General features: G+C 46.9%; 1 protein-coding gene across 1 annotated transcript; it reads left to right on the forward strand.

Annotated features, from left to right (window-relative positions):
• Positions 1 to 11,364: 11,364 nt before the first annotated feature.
• PPP1R35 (protein phosphatase 1 regulatory subunit 35) lies at positions 11,365 to 12,632 on the forward strand. Its single transcript, XM_079945199.1, has 4 exons — positions 11,365 to 11,680; positions 11,761 to 12,013; positions 12,091 to 12,227; positions 12,339 to 12,632. Exons 1-4 carry the CDS (start codon positions 11,438 to 11,440, stop codon positions 12,510 to 12,512), a joined length of 807 nt encoding a protein of 268 aa, XP_079801325.1. The 5' UTR covers positions 11,365 to 11,437; the 3' UTR covers positions 12,513 to 12,632.
• Positions 12,633 to 12,935: the final 303 nt, after the last annotated feature.

Genomic DNA, 12,935 nt, shown 5'->3' on the forward strand with positions numbered 1-12,935 from the left:
GGCTCACCTGGGGGTGGGGATGAGGGGCGTGAAAGACCAGAAGGGCGATTGCATTTCTCCCCAAGTTGTGCAAACAGAACTTGCCTAAAGGCCTCCTTCATGCCACCTGCCCTGCTCTCAGGTTAGGAAGCACTAGGGATTGTGGGTAAGAGCCTGGGCAGTCACACCGACCTGGGTGTAGACCAACACCTCACCCATTACCAGCTGTGGTTCTTAAAGTGTGGACCAGGGGCCAGCAGCATCAGCATCTCCTGGGAGTTTATTAGAAACACAATTTCTAGGGCCCCACTCCAGACGTACTGAATTAGAAACTCTATGGTGGAGCCCAGCACTGTGTTCAACAAGATCTCCAGGAGATTCTGATGCGTGCTGGAGTTTGAGAGCCACTGTCTTAGACTCCTCAAAAATGTGCATGATAGCACCCACAGCAAACACACAGTGATTGGTAGGATTAAACAAAGCTGTGTCCACAGAGGACTTAACTGCAGCCCTAGATTTTCAGAGTAGGTGCTCAGTACATATTTGTGGGATGAATGAAAGAGCTTTACAATGAGTAATGGAATACAAGTGGTGTGGTTTTCATTCACTCAGCAAACGTTTACTGAGTGCTAGGTCCTCCCTGGGGCAGTTTTGAAGGTGATTCACTCCAGCCCAGTACACAGCTGAGAGAAGGTAAATTGATAGTCTCAATGCGGGGTGAGAAGTGCCCCAGCTGAGGGATGGTCAGATGTGCCGATGGAGCCCAAAGATGGAAGGAAGGAAACCATTGTTGACATAGGTGCTTTCACACATGCATTATCTTTTTAGATGTACGAGGAGAGCCTTAGAGTGTAGTCCCATTTCCTGTACCTACTTGCTGTGTGACTTTGAGCAAATCACTTGGCCTCTTTGTATGCGGATGTATTTCCCCATCTGCAAAATGGGGATGATAATACCACACAGGGTTTTGTTTCAAGCAGTTAGCATAACCCCTAGCATGTAGTGGGTTCTGAAAGATGTTAAATGTCTTCTTGTAATCCTCCCAGCAATCCTGTGATGCAGGTGTTCCATTTACTTTTTAAAGTCTCAAAGGAGCTAAATGTGCTAGAAACCTAGGCCAATGTCAGTTACTGCAATCTGGCCCAACTTCAGCATTGAGCTCCCTGGCAGCCACAGAAAAGGAGGAAAAGTGATGGTTACCTGGAGAGCTGCTTAATTTACATAACAAAAGGAGACCACCTGGCTCCTTGGGGGACCCTCAGCAGGGCTACTACCCCCAGGCTGGCTGTCTCACCTGCCCTCCCTCCTGCTCCAGTTCCCAGCTAGTGTGGTGGTTGGCTTGTGGGGAGCAGAGTTGTTTCAGTGAAGGCGCATGTGAGTCAGATTCAAGGGGAGGGAATGTACACTGCGCCTCTCAATGGAAGGAATGTCAAAGAATTTTGGGCCAATTAAAAAAAAAGTCATCATATTAGTCAAATCCTAAATTGTCAGAATCAGGGATAGTGTTTAAAACCTGAAAAGAATACTTTTTTCTCATTTGGCAAATATTTATCTTCTCTCTCTGTGGTGGGCCTGTGCTGGGCTCTGGGGAACATGGCCACCCTCTTGCCTGAGCATAAATGGCGGGTGGGGAGAGGAAGGCTGGGCACCACACAGAGGAGGGTGCCTTGGGCTCAGGCCCTGGCTCTGCACCTACCAGCTGCTGGCCCTGGGTCAGTTTTCTCATAGACTCTAAAATCCCCTCTGCATTGCAGGTCCTGGGAGAGGGCTCAGTCTGGGCCTGGGCACCTCTTGGGGGCAGCTTAGGGGAGATGGGGAGAGTGTGGAGGCAGAGACACAGGTTGAGATAAAGGGGAAGAGTTTGGGGAGCTGGGTCAGACTTTGACAAGGGAGGGTGGTGGTCTGTGGAGGCTGGGACCCCCTGTCCCAGTAGTTTTTGGGGAGGAGAGTCCTATTGCCCCACCCAAGCTTCCCATAGCCTCAGCAGCGGTGGACACCAGTGGGCTCTGGGCCAGGGTTCCTTCTCCACCATCTTGGAACCTCCTGCAGCCTCAGGACCAAGGCAGGACCTCAGAGCTTCAGTTCCCTCTCAGGCCTTCTCCCTTTTACCCCCGGCCCTGGTCCCTCCTCAAGTTTCTGCACAGCTGCCCAAGCTGAGGTTATTGCTGGGGAACGTGGCCCCTGCCTCTTAGTCACTTAATGATGTCCCAGCCCCCAATACCTTGTCTCTGCCCCCCTTGACCCCCCGTCTCTCCTCTTCGCCTAGAGCACCTCTCACCCCTACCTGGAAACTTTATGTTTCCCATCCCTCCCAGCATGCCCCCTCCTCTCCTTCCCCCGCCCCCCACCCTGTCTTTTCCTGTTGGGTTGACATTTGGCAGATGGTCCTGGGACCACGGCAGAGAGTGGAGTCAGAGGGACTCTGATCCTTCTCTTCCACCAGCCAGCCTTGGGCTGTGCAAAGACCTCACACCAGCATCTGCCTGTTTGACCTAGAGGTTCCCGCGGAATCACCCTTCACCCTAGGGATCCCCCAGCATATCCTGTGTGCCCTCCCTCATTGAGTAGCAGACTGCCCCCATCCCATTTTTTTGAGGTGCCGACTCTTAGCCAGGCAGAGATCTGTTAGGACCTGTATCCTAGGTTAAGGCCAGCAGTTTACCATGTGTCCCTCTGCATAGTTAAATTTCCCCTACCCATGGCCCCATCTTCCTGGTTTATGGCCATATGTTTTGTGGCTCTAACCCCACCCACCTTGCTCATGGCCTCTATCCCCTTTCTTGTAGCTCCAGTGGTTTTTGACCAGCCTCTCCCCAGGCTCTTTTAGGCCCTAACCAACGGGCATCAACTTCTGTTCCCTATGTTGACATCAAGGACATCCCCTCCCCAGCAAGCCCAGGCTCGCAATCTAATACTCTCCCCTTTGCCAAGCCCAACTCCACTGAATTCTCCATACCTCCAACCCTGAAAATCTGTTTCTCTCTGTTTTCCTAGTGTCATCCAATTTCCCCTTCTTCATTCTCTACCCCACCCAGACTGTGGACAGCTTCTTCCGAATGAGACCTTATTCCCTACCCTCAAATCTCCATCCCAGAAGCTGGTCTCATCCCATATCCCTGGAGACTCAGACATAAGGGGTGTCATCCTGGCCCTCCTGTTCCTTTCCCTGCTTCTGGAGGGGCCAGGCCGAGGGGCTCAGAGTCAGTGCGTTGGCGGGCAGCCGGACCTGTGCCCTCGCCTCCAGGTGTCGGTCTGTTCCTTCTGGGTTGGGAGAAAGGAGTGGAGGGCTCAGGCCCTCTGCTGGGGGGTGGTTTACCCTGCCAACTCCTGAGATTAGGTAGGATGGGCAAGTACACTGGGGCTGGGAGCCTGGACGTGTGTGTGGCTGAGGGGTGGGTTACAGCTGTTGAAGTGCAAGGTCAGCCACTCCCACCCTCCAGCATCCCCTGTGTGACAGAGACACAGTGAGGAGGTGTCTCTGGGTTGACCCCTCGGCAGCAGCCAGTTTGGGAGTGGGAGACGGGAAGTGAGGGGTCCCTGCACGTGGGGTTTGCAGAGGGTGGTGGTGGAGGGCTGCTGCCTCATCTCTTTGACGTGTCTGGGCCCTATTGGAGGGCGCTTTCCTGGATGGAACCATGGCTCTTCCCCTGCCTTCTCAGCTGGGGCGGGTCTTCCTAGCTGCCTGCTGCCATGGTCCCAGTCACACCACTGTGCTGGATGCATGCTGGTACTACTCAACAGCATGGTCCCTTGAAGGACCTCTGGCCCTGTCCTGTCTGCTGTCCCACCTTAGCCCACCAGTGTCTGGCCCAGCAGAACCTCAGGAATGACCCTGAATGACCCCTTCCAGCACCTAGCCTTGTCTGTCCCAAGCCAGGATCCGTGTCTGGGATTGCCTGTCCTAGATGACTAAAGGGAGCACCACTACCTGGTGAGTGTAACCGATCAAGACAAAACCCAAGAACCCGAAGCATGACCTCTTCCTGGGGGTCTTCTTGTGCTCCTTTCCCTCTTCCTTCAGCACTGTTTCTTCTCTCCTCTCCCACCCTCCCCAGGATGGGAAGTGATGCAGAGGTGGGACCTCCCCAGCCTGGAGAGTGGAGGGAGGGGCCAGTTGATGAGGGCTCGGGCAGGGCCCCCTCACTTGGCAATCTCAGTTAACGGGGTTCGGGGAAGCTTCTCTGTTCCTCCTCCCCTTTGCTTTGAGTAGGTGGGGTGTGTGTGTCAGTTCCTGGACCACATTTACAATCTCTCTCCTCACTCCCTCCTCCTGGGTTCCCCCTTCACACTTCTGCTGCCCCTAGTCAGGGCTTGGTTTTTCTGTGGTGTGTAACTGGAATCCATCTTTGCAGAAGAGGGTACAGCTCTAGAACATGCTGCCACGAGGGGACTCTGAAGTTCAGGATAGAGAAGGAATCTTCCTTGCTTATCAGTTCCGTCTTAAATGGGGGACTTTTTTTTTTTTAGAGAGGAAGAGCAACATCAAGTTGTATTAACATAAATATGTACATGATAATTAAAAAAAAAAAAAAGAGCACAAGCAATTCCAGCCAAAAAAATCCTAGGCAGAGTGGAGGTTGGACTGAGACCCCTCATTCCCTCACCTCCACTTACCCATCCTCATATTCATATTGTTTCTTTAAAGTTGTTCGGTGAACTTTACACTTCTTGGAGGCCCATAACATAAGCTAGCAAACAGAATGGCTTGGGGTTTTTTTGGCCCGTGCTGCATAGCTTGCGGGATTTTAGTTCCCCAACTAGGGATCAAACCCAGGACCCCGGCAATGAAAGCGCCAAGTCCTAACCACTGGACCGTCAGGGAATTCCCGGGAATGGCTTGTTTTAATCTCTGTATCCAGGCCTAAGAAGAGGTAGCGGCCAGATTTCTAAAAAATGTTTTATAGTTATTCTTTTTGCTTAAAAATCAATTATTTAATTAATTATTTTTAACGAAATACAGTTGATTTACAATGTTGTGTTAGTTTCAGGTATACAGAAAAGTGATTCACTTATACGTACATTCATTCTCTTTACATCCTCTTCAATTATAGGTTATTATAAGATACTGAGTATAGTTCCCTGTGCTATATAGGCTGTACAGTAGGTCCTTATTGGTTACCTATTTTGTACAGAGTAGTGTGTATATTTTAATCGCAAACTCTTAATTTATCCACCTCCCTTTCACCTTTGGTAACCATAGTTTGTTTCCTGTGTCTGTGAGTCTATTTCTGTTTTGTAAATAAGTTTATTTGTATCATTTTTATAGATTTCACATGTAAGGGATATCATATGATATTTGTCTTTCTCTGTCTAGCTTATTTCACTTAGTATGATAATCTCTAGGTCCATCCATGTTGCTGCAGATGGCATTATTTCATTCTTTTTTATGGCTGAGTAATATTCCATTGTGTGTGTGTGTGTGTGTGTGTGTGTGTGTGTGTGTGTGTATATATATATATATATATATATATATATATACACATACCACATCTTCTTTATCCATTCATCTGTTGATGGACACTTAGGTTGTTTCCATGTCTTGGCTGTTGTAAATATTACTGCTATGAACATTGGGGTGCATGAATCTTTTCGAATTATGGTCTTCTCCAGGTACATGCCCAGGAGTGGGATTGCTGGATTATATGGTAGCTCTATTTTTATTTTTCTAAGGAACCTCCATACTGTTCTCCATAGTGGCTGTATCAATTTACATTCCCACCAACAGTGTAGGAGGGTTCCTTTTTCTCCACACCCTCTCCAGCATTTACTGTTTGTAGACTTTTTTTTTTGTGGTACGCGGGCCTCTCACTGTTGTGGCCTCTCTTGTTGCAGAGCACAGGCTCTGGGCGCGCAGGCTCAGCGGCCATGGCTCACGGGCCCAGCCGCTCCGCGGCATGTGGGATCTTCCCGGAACGGGGCACGAACCCGTGTCCCCTGCATTGGCAGGTGGACTCTCAACCACTGCGCCACCAGGGAAGCCCTATTTGTAGACCTTTTTTTTTTTTTTTTTTTTGTAGACTTTTTGATGATGGCCATTCTGATTGATGTGAGGTGAAGTGGCTGGATTTTAAGACTGAGGAATTGAGTTTACTGAATTCATGGCTAGGGTTCCTGTAGGGCATTTATATCCATCGTCACAGCCCAGGCCTGAGGGTTGGGGGATAGGGTGCAGTTTCAAGTTTCAGCTCCAACACTTCCTGGGTGCCAAAGCTATCTCAGCCTCCTTTAAAAAAAATAAACCCAAAGTTTTTTTTTTTTTTCTAAATCATAGAAATGTTCTAATATATACAAAAGTAAAGAAAAATATTATGATAAACCCCCATGTACCCATCACCCAGCTTCAACAATCACCCACATTTGGCTAATCTTGTTTCCTCTATACACCCACCCTCACACACTGCCCTTCTTCCCAGCCCCAGCATTACTTTTAATTAAAATTTTTATTGAGATCACTGTAGATTCACATGCAGTTGTAAGAAATAATACAGAAACATCCCTCGTACACTTTCCACAGTTTTCCCCCATAGTAACTGCTATAGACTGAATAGTTGTGTCCCCTGAAAGTTTCTATAATGAAACCTAATCCCCAAAGTGTTGGTATTTGGATGTAGGGTCTTTGGGAGGTGATTAGGTGATTAGTGCCCTTACAAAAGAGACCCCAGAGAGCTCCCTTACCCCTCTCGCCATGTGAGGGCACAATGAGAAGATAGCCACCTGTGAACCAAGAAGTGGTTCCTCACCAGACATGGAATCTGCCAGGACCTTGATCTTGGACTTCCCAGCCTCCAGAACTGTGAGAAATCAAGTTCTGTTGTTTATAGCCACCCAGTCTGTGGTATTCTGTTAATAGCAGCATGAACTGACTAAAGCAGTAACATTTTGCAAAACTATACTATTCTGTGACAACCAGGATGTTGCCATTCACATAATACACCAATCTCATTAACATTTCCCAGTTTTGTACTCGTGTGTATGTGTGTGTGTGTGTGTATGTATTAAGTTCTAAATAGCTTTTAAAAATTTTTTTAAATTTAATTTTTTTTATATTGGGGTATAGTTGATTTACAATGTTGTCTTAGTTTCAGGTGTACAGCAAAGTGGTTCAGTTATACATATACATATACACATTCTTTTTCAGATTCTTTTCCCATATAGGTTATTACAGAATATTGAGTAGAGTTCCCTGTGCTATACAGTAGGTCCTTGTTGGTTATCTACCTTATATATAGTAGTGTGTATATGTTAATCCCAAGCTCCTAATTTATGCCCCCTCCACCTTTCCCCTTTGATAACCATACGTTTGTTTTTGAAGTCTGTGAGTCTGTTCCTGTTTTGTAAATAAGTTCATTTGTATTATCTTTTTAGATTCCACATTATAAGTGACATCATATGCTATTTGTCTTTCTCTGTTTGACTGACTTCACTTAATGTGATAATCTCTAGGTCCATCCATGTTGCTGCCGATGGCATTATTTCATTCTTTTTTTTATGGCTGAGTAGTATCCCATTGGATATATGTGCCACCTCTTCTTTATCCATTCCTCTGTCGATGGATATTTAGGTTGCTTCCATGTCTTGGCTATTGTAAATAGTGCTGCTATGAACATTGGGGTGCATGTATATTTTCAAACTATGGTTTTCTCCAGATATATGCCCAGGGGTGGGATTGCTGGATTATATGGTAGTTCTATTTTTATTTTTTTAAGGAACCTCCATACTATTCTCCATAGTGGTTGGACCAATTTTCATTCCCATCAAGAGTGTAGGAGGGTTCCCTTTTCTCCATACCCTCTCCAGCATTTATTGTTTGTAAACTTTTTGATGATGGCCATTCTGAGTAGTGTGAGGTGATACCTCATTGTAGTTTTGGTTTGAATTTCTCTAATAATTAGTGATGTTGAGCATCTTTTCATGTGCTTTTTGGAGCACTGTATATCTTCTTTGGAGAAATGTCTATTTAGATCTTCTGCCTTTTTTTGATTGGGTTGTTTTTTTTGATATTGAGCTGCACAAGCTGTTTGTGTATTTTGGAGATTAATCCCTTGTCGGTAGCATCGTTTGCAAATATTTTCTTCCATTCTGTGCATTGTCTTTTCATTTTGTTTATGGTTTCCTTTGCTGTGCAAAAGCTTTTAAGTTTAATTAGGTCCCATTTGTTTATTTTTGTTTTTATTTTCATTACTCTAGGAGGTGGATCCAAAAAGATATTGCTGTGATTTATGTCAAAGAGTGTTCTGCCTATGTTTTCCTCTAAGCGTTTTATAGTATCTGGTCTTACATTTAGGTCTTTAATCCATTTTGAGTTTATTTTTTTGTATGGTGTTAGGTAATGTTCTAATTTCATTCTTTTACATGTAGCTGCACAGTTTTCCCAGCACCCCTTATTGAAGAAACTGTCTTTTCTCCATTGTATATTCTTGCCTCCTTTGTCGTAGATTAATTCTATCCTGTTCCATTGATCTATATTTCTGTTCTTGTGCCAGTACCATACTGTTTTGATTACTGTAGTATAGTTTATAGTATATTTTGAAGTCAGGGAGCCTGATTCCTCCAGCTCCATTTTTCTTTCTCAGGATTGCTTTGGCTATTCAGGGTCTTTTTTGTTTCTATACAAATTAAATTTTTTTTTGTTCCAGTTCTGTGAAAAATGCCATTGGTAATTTGATAGGGATTGTATTGAATCTGTGGTTGCCTTGGGTAGTATAGTCATTTTGACAATATTGATTCTTCCAATCCAAGAACATGGTATATCTTTCCATCTGTTTGTGTCATCTTTGATTTCTTTCATCAGCATCTTATAGTTTTCAGAGTACAGGTCTTTTGCCTCCTCAGGTAGGTGTATTCCTAGGTATGTTGTTCTTTTTGATGTGATGGTAAATGGGCTTGTTTCCTTAATTTCTGTTTCAGATCTTTCGTTGAAGTTCTGTGTAGTTTTATCACCTGTGTAGGTCCCTGTATCCACCACAGTAAAGGAAATGAACAGTTCCAACACCAAAGAAAAACTCTGGGGTTACACCTTTTATGACCACACCCACCTCCTTCCCACCACCTGCGTCTCTTCCACTTCATCCCAAACACTTGGCAACCACGAAATCTGTCTTCCATTCCTAAATTTTTGTCATTTCCAAAATGTCATGTAAATGGAACCATATAGCATCTAATTTTTTTGAGTTGACTTTTTTTGCTCAGCATAATAACCTGGCAATTTATCCAAGTTGTTGCATGTTATCAATAGTGTGCACCTTTTGATTGCTGATTAGTACTCTATGGCACTAAGTGAACCATAGTTTAAGTCCTTACCTGTTGGAGGACACTGAGTTGTTTTCAGTTTTTGTCTATTATGAATAAAGCTGCTATGAACATTGGCGTGTAGGTTTTGAAATGCCCAGGGATATGAAATTAGCTACCACATTCTGGAGGCCAGGGGTGCTTACTGGGTCCATCATTGCTTCTAAGGGCTTTTCAGTAGACAGAATTAGTATATGCTTTTAAATTTAAACTAAAATATTCCATGGGTTCATAAGATACTTCCTAAATTCAAGAGTATAGGGAATTTGCATAACATCATTGATTTTATATTTGTATGTCTTTTCTCCTATGCCAAAATTCCAGTTCTGATAACATCAACATAATTATGTTCTATCCTACCCATTTTCACTTATTCCCAACAATATGACTACTGAATATAATTTAAGATTTTATGGCAGTTTAAAATTTTTTTAAACAGCAGTTAATTTTGTCTTTAGGGTAGATTTTTTGGATGTATAGCTAAATTACTGTGTTTTTCAAGTCATTCAGAAGAGTTCCCATCTGTGTAGTTAGTTAGTTCCCATCTGTGTAGTAAATATACATTTAGGTTCATTTGTTTCATCTTGCTTTCAACTTTTAGGGACTGATTTTTAAAAATTAATTTGTATCATATAATCATGTAAAACATATAAGTTTCCAAAGTCAAATACACAAAACAAAGTATACAGATGGTCCCTGACCTGTGACGGTTTGATTTACGATTTTTCAACTTTATGATGGTGTGAAAGCAATAAGCATTCAGTAGAAACCGTACTTCAAATTTTGAATTTTGATCTTTTTCCCGGGCTTGCAATATATGGTACCATACTGTCTTGTGATGCTGGGCAGAGGCAGTGAGTTGCAGCTTCCAGTCAACCTCGTGGTCATGAGCGTAAGCAACGTGATACACTTAAAACCATTCTGTACCCACTTTCAGGACAGTATTCAATACATTACATGAGATATTCAACACTTTATTATAAAATAGGCTTTGTGTTACATGATTCTGTCCAACTATATGCTAAATTAAGTGTTCTGAGCACATTTAAGGTAGGCTAGGCTAAGCTATGATGGTCAGTAGGTTAGGTGTATTAAATGCATTTTCGACTTAACGATATATTTCTCTCAACATAACCCCATCATAAGTGGTGGAAGATCTGCAGTAGAGGAAATGGGCATACTTATTCCTGACTTTAGCAGGAAAGCCTCTAGTTTCACCATTGAGATTCTCGAAAACTTTTTTTGTAAAATATGGGTAATGCCATCCATTCTATCTGATCTTCCACAGCATTTCTTGGAAGATAAAGTATGTGAAAACAAACTGAAAAAGTGACACAAAAACATGCCTGTTGACTGTTAACGCATTTTGGGAGAGCCTCAAAAGTCTTGAACCCAACTTAGTACATTTTACAGAAGAAGAAACAGAGGCTTACAGAACTGAGAGGGCCTACCCCAAGGAACATTAGGGAATGAGGCGAGAGCTCCCGTTTCCTGCCCTGCAGTCCGGGATAAATCCACGGAGCCTTTTTTTAAAAAACTGTACTTATATGCAGATATTTATTTTTTATATAGATGAATATTTTAGTGGATCTTCGAAGGGGAAAAAGTCACAAAAGGCCGCAAACTGAATGAGGCTGCTGTCGCCCAGGCAACCACGGTCACCTAGGAGGGAGCCCGGGGCTGGAGTCAGCGAGCCACGCCCTCATTCAAACTGGGGAGCTCCGGTCCGAGTTTGGGGGCGACGGAACACCCGGAGATGCTGTGGAGGCACGGAGTAGGGAGATCCAGTATGGGGACGCTGGACCGTTAATAGGGAGGACTGACACACTCTGGATTCCAGCGGAGGCCAGGTGGTGGCGATTGGATAGGGCAACGACGCTGTAGCGCAAGTTTCTAGATGAAAATGGTCCTAATGAGGACCCGTAGAGCTTCCAAGGGCTTCAGCTCTAAAACCCCGGCCTGGGGGCGGGGCAAGGCTTTGTGGGCGGAAGCTTTCCGGGAGGCGGGGAGCGGGGCAACGGAAATGACGCTTAGGCGCACCAATAGGGCGGGGCGGGCGCTAACGGTTTTGGGTAGCGCTGTCTTAGAAGGGCGGGGGAGAGGAGGTGGCGAGTCTGTGTTCCCTGACCCTTGGGCCCCAGCGACCCCGCACCCCTGCAGACACCCCAAGATGATGGGCTGTGAGGAGCCAGAGCTGGAGTCGGTGGAAGGGGGAGAGGCCGTGGCTGACCCAGGGCCACTCCCAGAACCCCGAGCCCCCGTGCCCGGAGCCCCCGTGCCGGAGCCCGGCCTGGACCTGAGCCTAAGTCTGAGCCCTCTGTCCGAGAGCCCCGGGCGCGGGCGGTCCAACTGCAGCCCGGGACGGCGGAAGGGGCGGGCGGACCGGCGGGGCGGGGCCCGCAAGGGGCGGCAGGTGAGCTGGGGGAAGGCCTGGCCGCCAGCCCGCCGACGACCCAGCGCCTACTTTTTCACCGCCCCGCTCTCTGCTTCCAGGTCCGCTTCCGCCTGGCGCCGCCCTCCCCGGTACGGTCCGAGCCGCCGCCGGCCGCCACCGCACCGAGCGAGAAGCTCGCGGCGCCGCAGGACCTGGGGACGCCCGCGCAGCAGAGCAGCCTGGCCCTGAGCTTCGAGTTGCAGGCCGCGCGGGCCGCAGCCGGGGGCCAGTTCGATGCCGCGAAGGCCGTGGAAGAACAGCTGAGAAAGTCGTTCCAGACCCGCTGCAGCCTGGAAGAGAGCGTGGCCGAGGGTGAGGGGGGCAGGCGGCCGGCCGGGCGCGGGAGCGGGGGTGCGAGGCGCCGCTCACTTCCGCTCCTGCGGTCTCAGGGCTGAACGTGCCGCGCTCCAAGCGGCTCTTCCGAGACCTGGTGAGCCTGCAGGTGCCCGAGGAACAGGTTCTGAACGCCGCGCTGAGGGAGAAACTGGCGCTTCTGCCGCCGCAGGCCCGAGCCCCGCCTCCAAAGGTGAGGGACCTGGGCTTGAGTCTCCCCTACCCCGTCCCCCCTCCTCCCCAACTGCCAGGGGTTCTGTCCCCTCCCCGAGGGTAACCTTGCTTTTTGCTCCAACTCCAACAGGAGCCATCTGGGCCAGGGCCAGACATGACCATTTTGTGTGATCCAGAAACATTATTTTATGAATCTCCACACCTGACCCTGGAAGGTCTGCCCCCTCTCCGGCTTCAACTCCGGCCCCGCCCTTCAGAGGATACCTTCCTTATGCATCGGACACTGAGGCGATGGGAAGCGTAGACTTGGGAGGCTCCCTGGATTGCTAGTTCATATCTTTTTGTTTTTAAACTATGAGAATAAAGTGGTTTTGCTAACAAATGGGACTCTTCTTGGGAGCCTTGAGATGGGGTCAAGCCTCAGGTTGGAAGCTGCCAGAAAGTCAAGGTTTTGGCCCTCCTTTAAAGGAACTTGGTAGTGATAAGAAATAGAGCAGGCAGGTGGTCTGGTCCTAAAAGTGCCTTTTTCTAGTTCCACTTCGACTTCACGGTTAACTTCCAAAGTTAGCTTTGTGCCCAAAGCTTACGTAAAAAAGTTTTGTCAGTGTTTCTTTGGGGGAGGATAGATTCTTCAGGTTTCACATCAAAGTTCACATACCCCTTTTTCCTGGCCTAGGGTTCTGTACACTTGGGTGTGGGTCTCGTTAGCATTCAACAGCCTTCCCAA

This window comes from Stenella coeruleoalba (assembly GCF_951394435.1).
Source record: "Stenella coeruleoalba genome assembly, chromosome: 15".
Taxonomy (NCBI): Eukaryota; Metazoa; Chordata; class Mammalia; order Artiodactyla; family Delphinidae; genus Stenella; species Stenella coeruleoalba.

Bases quoted from the DNA above. Each gene is read 5' to 3' on its own strand.
- PPP1R35 (XM_079945199.1), top strand. From the start codon at position 11,438: ATGATGGGCTGTGAGGAGCCAGAGCTGGAGTCGGTGGAAGGGGGAGAG. The intron at 11,681-11,760 runs GTGAGCTGGGGG...CTCTGCTTCCAG, and splicing joins GGGCCCGCAAGGGGCGGCAG to GTCCGCTTCCGCCTGGCGCC. The intron at 12,228-12,338 runs GTGAGGGACCTG...CAACTCCAACAG, and splicing joins CCCGAGCCCCGCCTCCAAAG to GAGCCATCTGGGCCAGGGCC.